Below are 17,875 nucleotides of genomic sequence, written 5' to 3' on the forward strand. Positions count from 1 at the left end.
CTCACTCCCTCCCTTCACAGGGAGTGGCCTTCCTGGTCACGCTATGGGACTTGGCCCGTGACCATTCCCTCCACCACAGCCCTTTGCCCCGCCCCCCGTGGATGGGGCAGACCAGGGTCACCTCTCCTCGAGGTAGGTCTTCCATCATGGCCCTCAGCACTTTGACCACCCCTGTGGGCTCTTGTCCTGCCACTTGTCACACTGACCTGTCATGGTGGCCTGCTCAGCTGTCTCCTTGGGGACAGAGGTTGGTTTCATTTCATCATTGTTCTCGGGATGAACTAAATGAATGTTTGGTCCGAGAGGTGATTAACACCTTAACTTGTAATGTTTCCTGTAAAGCTTTATGTATAAAAGTTGTATGTCTACATAAATGTCCGATATCCATATATCTCCATATACGTAGATATATGTAAAGTTTATATGAAGTTTTAAAATAGTTTTGCATGACCTTGATAATAAACCTGTCAAAAAGAGCTGAGCCCCAGTCGTTTGGGCCTGAAATTGTGTGCCACACAGGGGCATCCCTTGTTTCTTCCTCCGTTTGTGCCCGGTTCCTCTTGTCCCCTCTGCCGAGACTGCCCCCTGGGCTTCTCTCCCCTCTGCATCACCTTTCCCAGGATGCTGCAGGCTGCCCTGACCGCCTGCTTCTCTGAGCTGCTCTCGCGTTGTCGTCTGTGCTCAGGGCAGTGATTGTCAGCCTCAGGGCTGCCGTTCTCAGGATCTTAGAGGCTCCGCTGAGGGCGCATAAAGCCCCTGGCGGGGCAGGAAGTGACAGGAGGAGACTTCCCAGAGGGCGTGACCTTGGAGCCGAGCTCTGAAGGAGGAGGGAGTCAGCCACACAGAGAAAGGCCAGAAGGACAGACAGCCCAGCTGTCGTGAGAGTGGCTGGGCCTCTCATGACCACGGGTCCTGGACACACCGAGGCGGTGACCAGGACAACACTGTTATTTGCTTCATAGAGTACGTGTCTGTCTTCCCCAGGATTCTTCAGTGAACCAGTTTTCTTTTTTATCCCCGGCCCCAGTCTGATTGTGGAGAAGTCTGTCTATAAACAGCACAGAGATTTTGCCAGGTTTCGATTAAAATAGATAAAATACGGATGATGATAGCAATTCAGCACGCACCTCTGGACGGCTGTCAGTGCTCTCAAGGGTCTTCTCTTCAGTCGCTGCAGCGGAGCGGTGGGAGGTGGGTGCTCTTGTCTGTCGCCGTCTGTGGGGGGCGCGAGGCCCGGAGCAGTCAGGCCTGCTGCTTCCAGGGCGCCACGTGGCAGCCCAGGTGTAGTGAGGGCCTTCTCCTTTCCCTCTCTGCCTTCATTCCCGTTGCCCCCAGGCGCTGGGACAAGCCAGTCCCGCTCCACCCGCAGATGAGCTCCTGTCTCAGGCCTTTGTCCCCAAGACTGTCACAGCCGTCCTCACTTACGGGGTGGTTGTGAGGGTGAGATGTGTGGGTGCTTGTAGAGCACCTAGGTCATCCTCTAGCGCCCCTTTCGGCCCTGCGTTTCCGTGCTCCTGTGAGTGCTGGCGGTTTCCCTTACAGACCAGGGGAAGGGAGCAGGGGGGCAGCCTGGGTCCTGGCCACACCCCCCCACGTGTCCTGGCGGCCCTGGCCGAGGGCCTTTGGTGGTGGTGGTTCTTTCCCACCTCACCGTGTCTCATAAAACTGCAGGAACCACAATTTGAAATTCAAGGTTATGGAAGTGCCAATAGGAGAGCTCAAACGGTGATAAAGATCAGCACTTCATGTTCTGAGGCCGAATGTCTGTTCCTCTTTATAGTTTTATTGTCTTTAATCAAGAAACGAGAGCCCTGACCTTTGGCCCGCCCAAAAAGTGCCGTGTCATCCCCTCTGCGGATGTAAAAACAAATGCCATTCATTTCAAAGGATAATTTTATCCAGCGCACTAAATAAAACTTCATGTCTACAGCCTTTTCTTGGTTCTTTTCAAGCTTCTGTAGGCCTTGACTTTGCCAGGCGCTGCCTCCCCGCACGGGGGTGCTCCGTGCCTGTGCTTACAGCTCAGCCTGGGAGCAAGGAGCTGGGGGCACTGTTGGTTGCCCCACCGGCCTCCCCAGGAGCGCCCACGCTGCACCTTCCCTTCAGTCATCTTCCCTGGGCCTCTGTCTGGCTCTCCTCTCGGGCCTTGCCACCCCTGGCGCCTTCCTGCCTTTCCTTGAGCTGTGAGCGATTGTCACAGCCCTTTGCCAGGCTGAGTCCAAAAGTCATCTTCGTAGAGCCTTGGAAACTGGCCCCGAATTTGGGAGGGCATAGGGATGAAGATCTGCAGGGCTCTTGTGTCTGTTTTTAGTTTCTGCATTTCTTGGCTGCTTTTTAACAACGTAATCGTGTGCCTGCCTCCCCGTTACATCTCCTCCCCGTTAACATCTCCTCCCCACCTCGCCTCCACTGCACCCCATCTCAGGCAGAGTCAGGCTCCCTGTTCTGTCTTCAGAGCTTACCCTCCAGCCCCTAGCACTTTTCCACATTGTTTCATAATAATCCTTCATTTGTCGGATCCACTAAATTCTGCATTCCCTGACGGCTGGGATATCTTTCCAGTGCTAAAGCATGCATAAATGAAATAATTTTTTTTTTAAACTGTAAAAACCCCCAATTTTCCATGATTCCCGCTAATTAATACATAAAGCAACCAGGCAATCAGTGCTGTCTGTAGTCTGGCCCTGACCATTCTTCTCTTTTGTTTGCACGTGCACATCTGGTCATTAGCAAAAATAGGTCAGTGCATGAGAACTGATATTCACCTGCACGCCTTGCTATGCGGCTCCCTTTACCAGAAAGGGCGCCCATTGTTTCCACCTGTCTGAATTTCACTTGTCCTTGAAGAGCAACTACCAATTCCAAAACGTGATGCTGATAAGAAGAACGACAGCTGATATTTTATGGAATGCTTGCTGTTTGCCGGCTTGTCTTTTTCCCCCACACATTTGCCTAATTAATACTCAGGCTCATCCTCTGAGAGGCACTAGAATGCAAATTTTGCAGATGAGGATACAGGTGTAAACTGTTCAAACCACCTGTTTGAGGTTAAGTAGCTAGATTAGTGGTGGAGCGGGGATTTGATCCCAGGCATCTGGCCCCAAGGCCTATGCCCTTGACATGATACACGGGAGAAATTCATTTTCTTTGCTGAACTTCTAGAACACTTTCTTTGTATTTCTCAGCAGTTGTGTTCTTCTCTCAATCACCCTGTTGAAATTTGAGGGACTGTGTCATACTCATATCTGGATTTCTAGCAGCAGGTGGAAAAAACTTAAAAATACTTTTTTAAGAAATGAATCTTATTTAAAAATTCTGTTTTCCTATAGTTAGACCATAATATAATGCAACTGTAGAAAAATAACAAGATTCTTATTTTGGGGTTATTTTCCATAAAACATCCAAAGTAGTCAGGGTAGCGTGTAGAGAGATCTTGGGGGCGAATGAGTTTATTTGTTCGTGACTTTTCATGTGCATCTGTGGTTTCCCAGGCACAGGATACAGCAGGGACCACGGAAAGCTTTGCTCTCTTTGGTATCTGTGTTCTCTTGTAGTAGAGGTAAAGTTGGCGCTTTGTGAACAGTTTGACAGCATTCATTCGATGACTGCCTGTTTCTTAAATCTACACACTCGTTTTACCTTTTTTTTAAAGAAACTTTCTTCAGCTGTTGGTAACAACAGATGCTTCAGATGTTAATCCCTGTTCTTGTTACCTTTTCTCCAGAGATTTAATGTTCAGTTTTAAGTCTCGTTTCCAAGGTCTGTTCACATCGTTCAAACAGAAGTTTGAGAATAACTGGAATTTTAAACATCTTCTTTTTCTTTTGGCCCTGGAGACCAGGATTTTTTAGGAGGGATGGAGAGAGTTATAAACTGCTCTGTTGTGGGATAACAGAAAAAAGCAGAATATTGGAGAATAAGGATCCGTCTCTTCTTTTTCTTCCTGGGGCTCCTCTTTCTCACAGGGCACCTAATATGTAATTTAATGTCATGTCTTTAAAGGGAGGAGAACTGAGATTCAAACTTGGTATCAGTGTCTTGTGAAAGCACAGGAAAGGAGCCCTGAATTCCAGACCGCAGAGCCGAGGTTGGAGAGATGTGAGGCTGTGTGCATGTTCCTTTTCCTCGTGCCCTGTCACACCAGCAGTGATGCGACGTCACGTTCTTCCCCACACGTGTGTGTGCAGAGAGGACACGGCCCCACAGAGCCGTCGGAGAACAGTTTGGCATCTACAGTATTGACACACCAGCATAGATCATATTTGTGAGAATGTCACAGCAGTGATTTAGATGGAGGCAGTTGTCTCTTAGGACCCCTGAATTATGGCTGGTTTTAAAATTCTTAGAACCCATTGAAGGCCATTGTTTCTGAGAGTCTACATAATGTAAGCCTTCTGCATCCTGTCATTATTGGAGATGTCAAAATAGTAAGAGCCAATCCCAGGCTGACCTGTTCCTGAAGCCCTGTGGTTTTGTGGCTTTGCAGACTTTGTGAAGATGTCTGTCGGTGCCTGTGTTCCCCACAGTTGGGGCAGTTGGAAGTGAATGTCATTTCTCACATTTTGCCCCAAGGGACTGGAACCCAAAAGGTGTACATGTTTACAAAGGTTTACAAAGAGGAGCCCCCAGGCTGGCCTGGGGATGGGGCAGCCCCCGGCTCAGTCTCTGCTGCGCTAAGCTGTGCTCTTCCACCTGAGCTCCGGCGGCTGCCTGTCAGCAAGAATATAAGTCGAGGACAGAAGCCAGATCCCCACTGTTGTTCTGAAGAGTATTGGAAACATCAAAGTCTTTCCTAGACTACTGAGCACATCACATCCTGGGTACAGATGAGAGACTCAACAAATACTGGTGTAAGTAGGAATTATCCAAGTTAAAACAGTGCACGTATTTATTATTAGAACAAGGTTCTCAGTCAGCAGCTGCCCGACATTTTCATGTTGTTTTCCTCACGTTGCTGCGCTCTTCAGCCCCCGTGTACGTGAGCACACATCTCACAGGACTGCACCCCAAACACGTGCACGTGCACATGTGAAAGAGGACTGATCCTAAAGCTATAGCTTTGTCCCAAATCTGGATCTTTTTGCATTGGTGAGATTAGCCAGGCCACATTTGGAATAAACACATATTTTACTCTCCTCCTTTTGTAAATTACTAACTACTTTGTAACTAGGCTACTATTAATATGAACAAAAGATAGTATATTTTAAAAAATGGTTAATTACGGATGTTAGCGTCTCTAATTGTTACTGCATAAAATAAACCTGGGGAAAGGGGTATATTTTACCCCTTCCCAGGGTTTAGGGGAGAGTAAGCGATGGGTATTTTATTCTGATTCACGTTCCCACTGGGGATGATTTGTCCCCCCTTCTCCCCAGGGGACATGTAGCAGTGTCGGGGCTTTTTTGGTTGTCGCTGCTGGCACGGGCAGATATTGCTGTCATCTGGTAGGTCGTGCCCCGGGATGCTGGTGAACGTCCTACAGTGCATAGAGCAGTCCCCCGTGACAAAGAACTAGCCAGCCCAGAGTGTCAGTAGGGCTGAGCTTGAGAAACTCTGCTGTAAATGGTTAGGTTTATTTGCTGACCTTTATAGTGGATTAGCCTTTATTTAGTTAATTCAGAGGTGAAATTAACTCTAGTGCTCCTAATCCTTCTTTGTGCTCTGCACTGGGCCTTGGCATCCTGACCAAGATTGGGATGATTTCTGACCACGTGTGAAGGCCTAAGTTCAGGCAGCCGACAGCAGCACTTGGACTTGGTTCTAGCAGTCACAGCGAAAGAAAATGAAGAGCTGACATGATAATAAGTACATAGGGTTGCGTGAGGGAGTGAAGAGTGAAAATGTGGTGTGGAGCCTGCTGTTCGGAGTGTGTTTTGAGACCAGCAGTAGTGGCATCACCTGGGAGATTGATGGAAATGCAGACTGTCAGACCGAGTCAAAATCTGCATTTCAGCAAGACACCCACGTGATGTTTGTGCATCTGGGAGTTAGGGAGGCACTGGGTAAGCATTTTTTCCTTTGGAGGAAAATATACCTTGGTTCAAATTGTGGTTCTGACTCTTACCAGAGGTGTGACCTTGGCCACGTTACAAAACCTCACTGCACCTTAGTTATTTCGGCTGTGGAAAGGGGAATAACTTCACCTATCTCATGAAGTGGTCGTGACAATCAGACCGGCTTATATATCACACGGTAACAGCTCAACGAACTGAGCTGTGACTAAGAATAAGAGAAAGAAGGCGAAAGTAGAGAACCCTAGGGAGGCGATTTATGTCCTAAACCTTGCAGTCATGATCACCAAACAGTGCTTGGACTCTTTGCAGATCTAATTTCTCTGAATAGGAAAATAGCAAAACCTGGAGCTTCGTAAGCTTCTATAGGCTGTGGTTCTTGTCAGCAGTCTAGTTGTCAGAGAGTAAGTGATCTGGGAACCAAACAGCCAGAACTCCTAGATGTGTTCCATCAGCCCAGCCTGAGGCACACCTGCTCTGATCATGGCTCTGCAATTTGAAAGTTAATGTAGTAGGAATTTTCAAGACACTCGGGAGGAGAAAGGCTGTGGCAGGCAGGAAGGATGCGGTTTGAGGAGGGAGACTAGAGGAGATGAGCCCTTGTCTTTCTGGTAGGGTTTAAGGATGGGAAGGCGTCTCCAGATTAAGTCCACCTGATGCTCATTTGATGGGCGGCTCCCTGGGTTCTTCCTGCTGTACACGTGAAGGTCCATTAAAATGCTGCTCTAACTACCTCTCCTGTGCCTGCCACGTAGGCCCTGACAGCTCACAAGAATTGCTTTTTTGGAAACAGGAATCTTTGACGAACCAGAGGGAGTGTAAATACTTCCAGTATGAGATAAAGCAGAACTTGAATCATAAGCGCAGGGTCCAGCAAAGTTTCAACAGCCAAGATGGTAAAAGGAGAAAAACAAAACAAAAACAAAAAGGAAAGGGCTCAAGTAGAAGACTTCAAGCTGCAGAATAAGATTAAATAAGAATACTGACTAAAATTCCTTTTGAAAAAAGGGATTAATTTAGACTATATCATGTTCAATAAGGAGTAATCCTAAGTATATAGGTTGTGAGGGGTGATTTGTCTTCCTGAGTATTTTGCAAGAGAACATTTTTAAATCTTTGATTTAAATCAGAACAGATTTGCATTATTTTTCTTTAAAGTTTTGATTATAGAAATGTTTGTTATCACAAATTTAGAAAATACAGGAAATACAAAGAAGAACAGCAAGCCCTCCAAACCCAGGACCTACCTATCTCTTTCGGTATTCAGCAGCTATTTATCAAGCGTCTGCTGGGTGCCAGGGACTGCGTGGTGTTGGACTGACCCTGGTCGACAAGGGGACAAGGTTCCAGCCTTCTCAGCTTACAGTGTTGAGTGACTAAGTTTTGATGGGTTTCCTTCCAGTATTTTTTTCTGTGCCCTTAGTGGATATGTGATAAGCGAACAATGAGAGCTAATGTTCACTGTGTTACTGTGTGCTGGACCCTGTTTTAGGCGGTTCGTATGGTATGTATTAGCTCAGTCCCTGTAACACCACTGTGAGGGAGGTGCTGTTATTCCCACTTGAGAGACTGGGAAGTTGAGGCATAGAGAGGTTCAGCAGCTTGCTAAAGTTCACAAAATCCATAAATGCAGAGTCTGGATTAAAACCCAGGCATCCTGGCTCCAGAGCCTGACCTATTAATCACGGAACTGTACTGCCTCTCATAAAATTTATAAAACTGAGATCTACAGTATAGACAGTTTTAGTTCCTGCTTTTATGTTGACCATTACACAGGCACATCCTCCTGTAACGTGTGTAAATGGTCTATTATTTCTTCCCTCCAAAAGAAGTAGAGTTTTAATTCCTTTGTTTAATAGGATCGTGATGAAATAAGCATGAATAAAAATGTGATGATAAGTGTATAAACGCTTCCAGACACTGTAAGGCATTCTTTTTTTTTAAAGAACTTTTATTGAGATACAGTTAACAGACAATAAACTGCACATAGAGTGTACAGTTTGGTATCCCAGTCTCCCAATTCATCCCCCCCCCCCACCCTCCCCGCTTTGCCCACTTGGTGTCCATGTATTTGTTCTCTACATCTGTGTCTCTATTTCGTGTAAGGCATCCTTAATGCTCATCATTTTTTAAGAAAATTGTGTACTTTTAAGAGGAGTTAAGATGGACAAGTTACATTAAGAAATGAAACATTGTATAGCTTGTATTTGATTTCATAGCAGGAAAACAAACCCAGTTTTAAAGAGCAGTGGTTATGACTGTTCTGTAAATTAGTCATAACATGGTATTATGTTGGCGCTGTTGAATGGAAGAGATAGTGTATTGTCTTATGGTTGTGAGACTCAGGTTGCCTGTGCGGGGCTTTTCACGGCCTGTGTTAAGAATGCACTGTGTCAGGGACTTCCCTGGTGGTGCAGTGGTTAAGAATCCACCTGCCAATGCAGGGGACGTGGGTTCGATCCCTGGTCCGGGAGGATCCCACATGCCGTGGAGCAACTAAGCTTGCGTGCCACAAGTACTGAGCCTGCACTCTAGAGCCTGCAAGCCACAACTGGTGAGCCCACGTGCCACAACTACTGGAGCCTGTGTGCCTAGAGCCCATGCTCCACAACAAGAAAAGCCACCGCAATGAGAAGTCTGTGCACCGCAACAGAGTAGTGTCTGCTTGCTGCGACTACAGAAAGCCCACACACAGCAGTGAAGACCCAATGCAGCCAATAAATAAATAAATACATTTACTAAAAAAGAAAAAAAGAATGCTCTGTGTCAGATGAGGTCTGCTTGTGTGGGAACTTACACCGCTCTTCATTGCCAGTTTCAGAGTAAACCGGTGGAATGTTCTCTGTGCGTGTCCGTAAGGTATCAGTGAGTTATAACAACACTGTACCAGCAGCAGAGTGTCTGCAGTTGGGAAAGGCACAAATTCTTGAGCTGTAAAGAGATATGAACAAAGAAACAGAAATTTGAAAATTGATAGCATAGGAGACATTTGAATTGTAGGCATGTCTAAATCGTAGGAGTAGTAGCTACAGAAAGCATGGTCTTATTCGTTGTCTCGCCCTGGGCAGATTACTTGGCTTCTCTGAGCTGTAGTTTTCTCATCAGGCTAATACTTGCTTTCTGGAGTTGGCATCAGGCGGAAATGAATCTGTCCATATAAAACACCTGGCATGGTGCCCAGCACTTGGTAGAGGACCTGTTAATGGTCACTGTTTCTCTTGGCTGTTAAGTAAGTTTTAATCTTCTTTTAAAACACCTAGCCTTATATATAACATGGTGGTTAAGAATGTATATAAAAGTCAGACCGCTTGGGTTCCAACCCTGGCTCTCCTACTTCCCAGCTGTGTGGCATTGGGCAGGGCACATAAACTCCTGTGCTTTAGTTTGCTTCTCTTTAAAACTGAATAGATACAGTACCTGCATCCTAGGGTGGTTGAGTGTTAAATAAATTGTTATACTTGAAACCCTGAAAACAGTCTGGTGCAGAGCACTGTATGAATGTTAGCTCTTGTTATCAATAATACACTCATTAACTCAGAAGCAGAGAATGTATTGTACCTTACTTACAAAGTAGGTATCTTTGAACATTTCCTCAGCTGCTGTGACTTTTGCTTACTATTCAGTGTATAATTTGGTTGATGTTTGTGACTCAGGTGTAGTTTTTCAGTGCGTATTAAAACTTGGTTTTTAAATTTGGTGATACCATTGTGTAATATCTGAATGAGCAGAATTTTTACATTGGACATTATGTTTAAATATAAGTTTTTTATTGAAAATGACCATGCTGGATGTGGTGTGTGTGTGTGTGTGTGTGTGTGTACATACACTGGAATATTACTCAGTCATAAAAAAGAATGATTTTTGGCTATTTGCAGCAACATGGATGGACTTGGAGGGCATTATGCTAAGTGAAATGAGTCAGAGAAAGACAAATACTGTATGATCTCATATGTAGAACCCAAAAAATACAACCAGCTAGTGAATGTAACAAAAAAGAAGCAGACTCACAGACAGAGAACAGACTGGTGGTTATCGGGGGGAGAGGGAATGAGGAGGAAGAGGAATAAGGAGTACAAACTATTGTGTATAAAATAAGCTACAAGGATATATGATATAACACAGGGAGCATAGCCAGTATTTTATATTAACTATAAATGGAGTATGAGTTTTAAAAACTGTGAATCACACAGGTTAGAAAACAAACGTATGGTTACCAAGGGAGTAAGGAGGGGTGGGATGAATTGGAAGATTAGAATTGACATACGTACACTACTATATATAAAACAGATAACTAATGAGAACCTACTGTGTAGCACAGGGAACTCAACTCAGTGCTTTGTGGTGACCCAGATGGGAAGGAAATCTAAAAAAAGAGTGGATATATATGTATAACTGATTCACTTTGCTGTATAGCAGAAACTAACATAACATTGTAAAGCAACTATACTCCAAAAAAAATTAATTAAAAAAGATAATTAAAAAATAAAAATAAAAACTGAGTCACTATATTATATACCTGTAACTTATATAATGTTGTACAGCAAGTATACGTCCTTAAAAAAAAACAAAATAAAAAGGAAGAAAAGGGAAAAAAAAAAAATGACCATTCTGAAATGTCCTTTTTCCTCCCCAGACTATTCAGACCTGGGAGAGCTTCCCCCACGATCTCCCCTAGAACCGGTTTGTGAAGATGGACCCTTTGGCCCTGTCCCAGAGGAAAAGAGAAGGACATCTCGTGAACTTCGAGAGCTGTGGCAAAAGGCCATTCTACAACAGATCCTGCTCCTCAGGATGGAGAAGGAAAATCAGAAGCTGCAAGGTTGGTTTGCCATTTTTGATAATGAACAGGCCTGATGATGAATTAGTTTGTCCTGACCCTAAATTGAAGCACATCAGACATAAGCGTGTTATTCTTAAAAAAATAAAGGGGGCGTGGGGGGAGGGCGTATGAAATACCTGTTTACTTTTTCAAAGTAAAGTTTAATAGTTTTCACTTTCTGGAGATTTAATAATAATCCCACCAATTATATTAGATTAAATCCTCTGAGAGACCTCCTTCGAATGTAAGCGTTAACTCTGAGAAGTGTTTTTTTGTTTTCCTTTCTCCCCCCTCCCCGCCCCGCTTTGTCCTCAACCGTAGTCTTTGCCTGGGTGTTAGTTATGAACTGATCCTACGTAAATCATTAACGTCCATAACCTCAGTCCGTGTGCATTTTTAGTGAGTTGCAGGTAATCTGAAAAATAGAGAACTAGACTTCAAATCAGCTGAACTCTATGTGTACTGGTATCAGGGTTTTATATGGACAGACTCATTTAATCCTGGTGACAACTCCAGAAGGCAGGTAGTCACCTGAAGAGGAAACTAATACTCAGAGAAGCCCAGGGTTATATTAGTATCTGAATAAGACATGTACTTTAAAAGTTTAGATTTTGTTCATTTCCTGTTTCCATAGTCATTTGAACCAATAAATATTATTTTCAAAGTAGCTAAGGAGCTAAGTTTTATGTACCCTGGGTGGTATCATGGGAAGAGCATGGGCCTTGGCATGCAGAGAGCTGCCTGGATATAAAAGAAGGAGGATCCTGGTTGGGAAGTCTGAGCATACTCGTTAAAAGGAAGGCTACACAGGTAATATGTGCTGGCCCTGTCCAGAGTAGTTTTGGAATTAGAGTCCATTTCATTGAGCTTCCTCCTTGATTGCACATCTGTATCTTTTATTGTGATGTTTGTATAGAGATGAAAGTGTAGACACCAAATCTGATGAATAAGGTTCATTGTCTAAATAGGTATGTCATCTTTGACCAAAAACAAGGAGTCAAGTACAAAGTAATAAGACCTTTTGATAAGAGAGTAGTTGAGTAGTTGGAATGGTCTGCTTATGGGTATAGTGGGCTCTCCAGTATGAAGCTGAGAGAGACGGCTCATCCCATGAGGCTGCTATGGAAAGGGATGCCATGGTGAAGGGAGTTTAGAGCAGTGACGACTAAGTTTTCTTCCAGCTCTGTTTTTCTACCATTTTTTTTTTTGTATGTTCTTAAAGGTGGATGCTAAAAGCAGATGTCTAAAAAGAGATTTGATAGTGATGGCATCGTTGAGTGTTCCATCAGCTAAATGACAGCTTTGGAGCACAGCACTTAGAATCATGTGTATGTTGGTTGGGCTTTTTGTTGAAAAGCAAAAAGGCAATTATATTCATCATGTAGGTCATAACCCTTAATGTTTATCCTGGCCAATCTTCTTGCAGCTAACAGCTACGGAAAATCAGGGCGTAGCTGTAAAATGGGAAGGATGCTGGCTGGCTTCTTGGGAGTATTGGGAGGAATCATGACTATGATTGATGAGATAAGATCAGATTGCCACAGAGGCAGAGCTTTTGTAACGCCATGTAAATGATGACCAGGCAGACTAGAATGGAAGGGGAGAGTTTCCTGAGGTACCCAGAACACCTTGCCCTCGTTCCCTAGCCCTTGCCAGCATCCTCATTTGCTGCTTCTTCGTTTCATCCGGAGTTCTGTCCTCTGTGGTCTCTTATTTTTACTGTTTAAATTTATTTCTCTCCTAGGCTCTGTGAAGTCCAGTGTGTGCTTATCTTTGTGGTGAAAGCACCGTAAACTTGCTAAATATCATTTAGGAAGCACATGGCAGTGTGTACACAGTGCCTGTGTTGCTGAGAAAAATAATCACCAATAAGAGCCTAATCAGGAATTGCCTAAAAATACTTAAGTTTTGTTGGGGTGGCATGGGGGTGCGCAGAATCATTAAATATAGAAGCAAGATTTGACAAGAACCAACCAGGAGTGCACTAGAGAGAGAGTCATTTTATCTCATTTTTTTCAATTGCTTTTTTAAAGGAAGGTTAAATTGCACCTGGAAGTGGCTCTTGCAGTTGATCAAGAATTCAGGCCGAATTGCATGCTTTGGGGGAAAGAAATTAGAGGAACATATGTGAGGAGGTTCTTCTTATGGTTAAGCCTTTATCCTGGCTTTTGAATACATGGATCAAGTATTTATTACTATTCTGGGAGCATTGCATTCAAGAAAGAATCAAACCACATCATCTAAGTCTACTTCACTTCATTGTAGACCATCAGAAGCTGAATGGTGATTTCCTCAAAGTTAAACAGCTAAGTTTCAGTGGTGTTGGGACTGAAAGGCAGGGCCTCTCTCCCGAGTCCTCAGTCCTCTGCAGCGGCCCCTGCAAGGCCATTTCCCCCATCATAAATGATGATAGAGCAGCCCAGTGCAGGATGGCAGGGTGATTCACCATGACCATGGGTTTTGGTCAGCACTGTATTGCTTGTTGGACTGATTCATATAATCTAATGTTGCAGATACTACCTAGGCACAATGATAACAGTGAATTTTGAATTTTAATCGAATTATAATTGGAGATATTTTTAAAAGATATTTTCCTAGTTAAATAAATACTGGTGGTTAAACATGTTGGGTATAAAAAAGAGTAGATATTGAGTGCAGTTTTTCTAAAATCTCTACAGGTTTGGGTGTCATTTGGTAACTGAGGCTCCCAGCCTCTTAGCCTTCCTTCCCTTTTCAAGTTTTCAAGAGGTGGCAGCAGTTGGAGGAGCATTTTGTCTGAAGGCAGTTGCTAACAGAGCAGAACTGGGACAGGCAAGCACAGCCCACCCTGTGCAGTGACATAGTCAGACCTGAACATTATTAGTCCAGGGCCCAGATTAGCTCACATCCATGTTAAATGGTGATTAGATGACTCTTTTGCAAAGTTACATTTTGATCTCATTTAGTCCTGGTTTCTCCTAGCCCCAGAAACTCTTAGAGATGGATTTGTTGACCTTTATTTAATATTGTAAACAGTTTGTTCTTGTATCTCAAGTCCTTGCCTTAGAGCCTTGACCTTTGTTGTGGGCTTCCACCATCTGTGTTGCTTGATAAAGCATTTTGGAGGCCACTGATTTTTAGGGAGCAGTGTTGTTAGGATACTGAAATGGCAGGCTCTTGCTTGGGCTAATAGCAAAATACATAGCTTAAGCCTTTTCAGCTGCATTTTCTGGCCAGATATTTCTGTTCTGTTGACTTCAGAGTAGATTCCTCTGGTTGCTTTCTGGGCTCTTTAGTCTGTCCAGACATGTTCACAGCAGAATTCACTGCACCAAGAGCCCCATACTTCTTCTTTTTTTTCTTTTTTTTAAGTAACTTTTTTTATTTTTATTTTTTTTATTTATTGGCTGCTTTGGGTCTTCGTTGCTGCACACGGGCTTTCTCCAGTTGCTTCCAGTGGGGGCTACTCTTCATTGTGGTGCTCAGGCTCCTCATTGTTGTGGCTTCTCTTGTTGCGGAGCACAGGCCCTAGGCACGTGGGCTTCAGTAGTTGCGGCACATGGGCTCAATAGTTGTGGCTCACGGGCTCTAGAGCACAGGCTCAATAGTTGTGGCACACAGGCTTAGTTGCTCCCACGGCATGCGGAATCTTCCCAGAGCAGGGCTCGAACCCGTGTCCCTTGCATTGGCAGGCGGATTCTTAACCACTGCGCCACCTAGGAAGCCTGAGCCCCATACTTCTTGCAGTCACCATTCGGCAGGGCTGGCCCTGAACCTGATGTTAGCTCAGCTCTAATGGCATCCACTGTGTGTTCTCACAGCTGAAAGAGATTGAGGGTGGACATTTTTTAAAAATTTGAACTCCACAGGCCTAGATAATTATTTAGTAGGATCTTGAAAATATATTCTTCAAAGTAAGAAGGAAAAGAATAAAGATAGAAGATGAAAAATCACAAAAGATGGGAAGGAGGCAGCAGTAGACCTAGTGTCTCCTGGCTACCCACCAGCTCGTGAATAACCTTGGGCAAGTCCCTTTACTCACTTTGAACGTCGGTTTCTGTCATGAAGTGAGAGGCTGGACAAGGGATCTCTGCAGCCCTTTCCAGTACTGTCTTTTGATGCATTTGTACTGAAAGGTGGTAACTGGGTCAGTCCAGTCCAGAAACCATGCGTAAGATGACTGAGATCTTACTGTCAGGTTAGCATTAGCCCAGTTATTTGAGTTATTAACATGTGCTCAATTTCTAATGTGGAAAAAGAGAATATTTCATGTTATCAGTACTTCATTTGTAAAGCAACATTATTTCGATTTTTTTGTTTTTATGTTTTTGATAATTTGTGGAACACTTGCTAATTAGCAGACATTTTGTAGATGCTTAGTATATTTCATCTCAATCTTCACAGGAGCAACTCAATGAAGTAGCTGTCATTCCTACTTAAAAAACAATCCAGGGTGCAAAAACCCTGCGCCCAGCACGTCCTGCTTCGGCGGCCCTGAGCAAAGTAATGACCCTGCTCAAGCTCGGTCTCCAGAATAAAACCTGGGGCGGGGGCACGTGTATGTGTGGGGTGGGGGGAGAGCAGACTTGTGCCAGGTGTGCACTGATGTACCAGTGACTCTGGGACTGAGAACACATCTTTGCCAATAAACTTAACAACTTAGATGAAATGGACAAACATACTAAAAAGGGCCATTTATCAAAAACTGAAAGAAGAAGAAAAAGAAGTCTGAATGGCTCTATATCTGTTAAAGAGGTAAAATTTGTATTGAGAATCTTTCACACAAAGAAAACTCTAGGTTCAGATAGCTCCACTGGTTTCAATCAAACATTTAAGGCCCCTATTTGATACATGCCTAGTCTCAGAAAATGTGGGATTAACGGCAGCAAGTTCTGCAGTGCAGTGGAGAAAGCGGAGAAAGGCAAGGGGCCCAGGCCTGCTCCGCCTCCCACTTGGGCCTTAGGGGAAGGGCTCAGGCTTCTGGTCCAAAACAAGCTGCCTCACAGTGTCATTAAGATTAGAAAAATGTTACAGATGAACTTATTTGCTGGGCAGGAGTAGACACGCAGACACAGAAAACGGATGTGTGGACACGGAGGTATGGGAGAGGCGGGATGAATTGGGAAATTAGGATCGACATATACATACTACCATGTATAAAACGGATAGCTAGTGGGAACCTGCAGTATGGCACAGGGAGCTCAGCTCGGTGCTCTGTGATGACCTAGATGGGTGGGAGGGAGGTCCAAGACGGAGGGGATATATGTGTACATATAGCTGATGCACTTTGTCGCACAGCAGAAACTAACACAACATTGTAAAGCAACTCCAAAAAAAATGGAAAAGAAAAAAGATTAAATGTTACTAAGTATAAAGTACTTAAGACATATAGTAAGTATGTGTGTATTACTATCATAAAGAAGACAAGTTTATCAGCTCTGCTTTCCCAGTAAACTCACAGTCGCCATCAGCGATGTGCTGTGAAATGGATATGGGCTGGGCTGAGAGCATTACCACTGTGTCTGAATAGGATTTAGTGATTTTAGGTGGCAGTGAGGTTGTCAGTTTTAATCCTTCTTAGAATGGTTAGTTTATACTTTTCTTTTATGGACCCCCCGACCCAGTTTGGTAATTTAGGTATAATTCTTCTTAATGCAGCTGTAAGCTGAATAAGGTTGGTAGGAAATAATAGCTGTCTTCATATATTTGAGGAGATGCAGTATGAAAAGGGTAGATTTATTCTGTTCAGCCCCAGGCAACAGAAATGTGACTAAGGGTAAAAGCTACTTAACAGGTTTGGCTCTAAATAAGAAGGAACTATCCTCAGAGAGCCACTCCTAGTTTAGATGAAGTTTTGTTGAGATCTAGTCACTAGGAATTCTGACACATAGTTCCTGCCCTTGAGATGTTTCTGGTTAACAGGCTAGCTGTGGAGATGGATAGACTTGGACAGGTGTGGGGTGTATTTTAGCAGTAGAGCCAGCAGAATCCACTGGGGGTGAAGGAGTAAGAGGAATCAAGGATGCCTCCTAGGTGTTTAGCTTTTTCCAAGATAAGGAAGCGGGGGTGGGGCGGGAGCCGTGTCTTCACCCCGGACCTGCTCAGCTGGCTGTGGCTCAGCGGTGGTGATGAGCGGGCGGCCATGCTGTGAAGTAGGAGACATGGCGCCGTAGCGTTCACTAACGTGCTCTCAAATCGCCTGTTCTAGCCTCTGAGAATGATTTGCTGAACAAGCGCCTAAAGCTTGATTATGAAGAAATCACTCCTTGTCTTAAAGAAGTAACTACAGTGTGGGAAAAGATGCTTAGCACTCCAGGAAGATCAAAAATTAAGTTTGACATGGAAAAAATGCACTCGGCTGTCGGGCAAGGTAAGCTTAACTGGGAATCCGTCCAGCCAGCCTCACGCCTCACTGATGACTGGGGAGAAGCACGGAATAAAAAAAAGTTTTAAGTCCGATTTCAGTGGCCATCTCTCTTCTGTTTATCATGTCTTTACCAAATCTGTTTCCAGATGTCTTAGTTAATTGATGTGAGTTTCATCACCTTTCATGATTCCTCTTAGTTAAATTAATTAAGGAAACAGGAAGGAGATAAAAGAATACCTAAGGGCTTAGTTGCCTGTAAACTGGGTAATGATGTGATGATACACTGAGTTAAATAGTAAACTGACAATGAATCATGTGCCTTCTGTCTGGGTGCTCTCGGGAGGTAACATAGTGTCCGGCCCTGACTTCAGGGGGGTAGTCTTGGGTTTGGATCCCAGCTCTACCAGTTACTTTGCAGCCCTTGAAATAAAAGATGCCATGTGGGTAACAAGGCCTCTCCTCTTAATGAGACCCCTAAGTGACATAAGATGTCAAATTAAGAGATTTATAATTGTCCCAAGTTCAGGTTCCATCAAGGTGGCAGGATTTTAGGGTGTCGACTTGGGAGAAGGAGGAATAATTCTAGGGGATTTTAAATAATTCAGAGCTTATTTTGGTTTTAAATGATTTCTCTAAAGGTATCAAGGCAGAACTTTATAATCTGGAGCATACGTTTCTAGGAGTGGGGTGGCAAAGAGG

General features: G+C 44.1%; 1 protein-coding gene across 9 annotated transcripts in view; it reads left to right on the forward strand.

The window, feature by feature from the left end:
* The window catches only part of TBC1D1 (TBC1 domain family member 1), a 205,698-nt gene that overhangs the window by 160,021 nt on the left and 27,802 nt on the right, over positions 1 to 17,875 (forward strand). For 8 of the 9 annotated variants that reach the window (XM_057729957.1, XM_057729959.1, XM_057729961.1 and 5 more), the window contains 2 exons: positions 10,645 to 10,830; positions 17,018 to 17,179. In XM_057729957.1, the coding sequence (XP_057585940.1) occupies positions 10,645 to 10,830; positions 17,018 to 17,179 (348 nt within the window). The remainder of the gene's footprint in view (positions 1 to 10,644; positions 10,831 to 17,017; positions 17,180 to 17,875) is intronic. The other variant, XM_057729960.1, reaches the window with a different exon arrangement.

The sequence above is a fragment of the Hippopotamus amphibius genome, chromosome 3, assembly GCF_030028045.1.
Source record: "Hippopotamus amphibius kiboko isolate mHipAmp2 chromosome 3, mHipAmp2.hap2, whole genome shotgun sequence".
NCBI lineage: Eukaryota > Metazoa > Chordata > Mammalia > Artiodactyla > Hippopotamidae > Hippopotamus > Hippopotamus amphibius.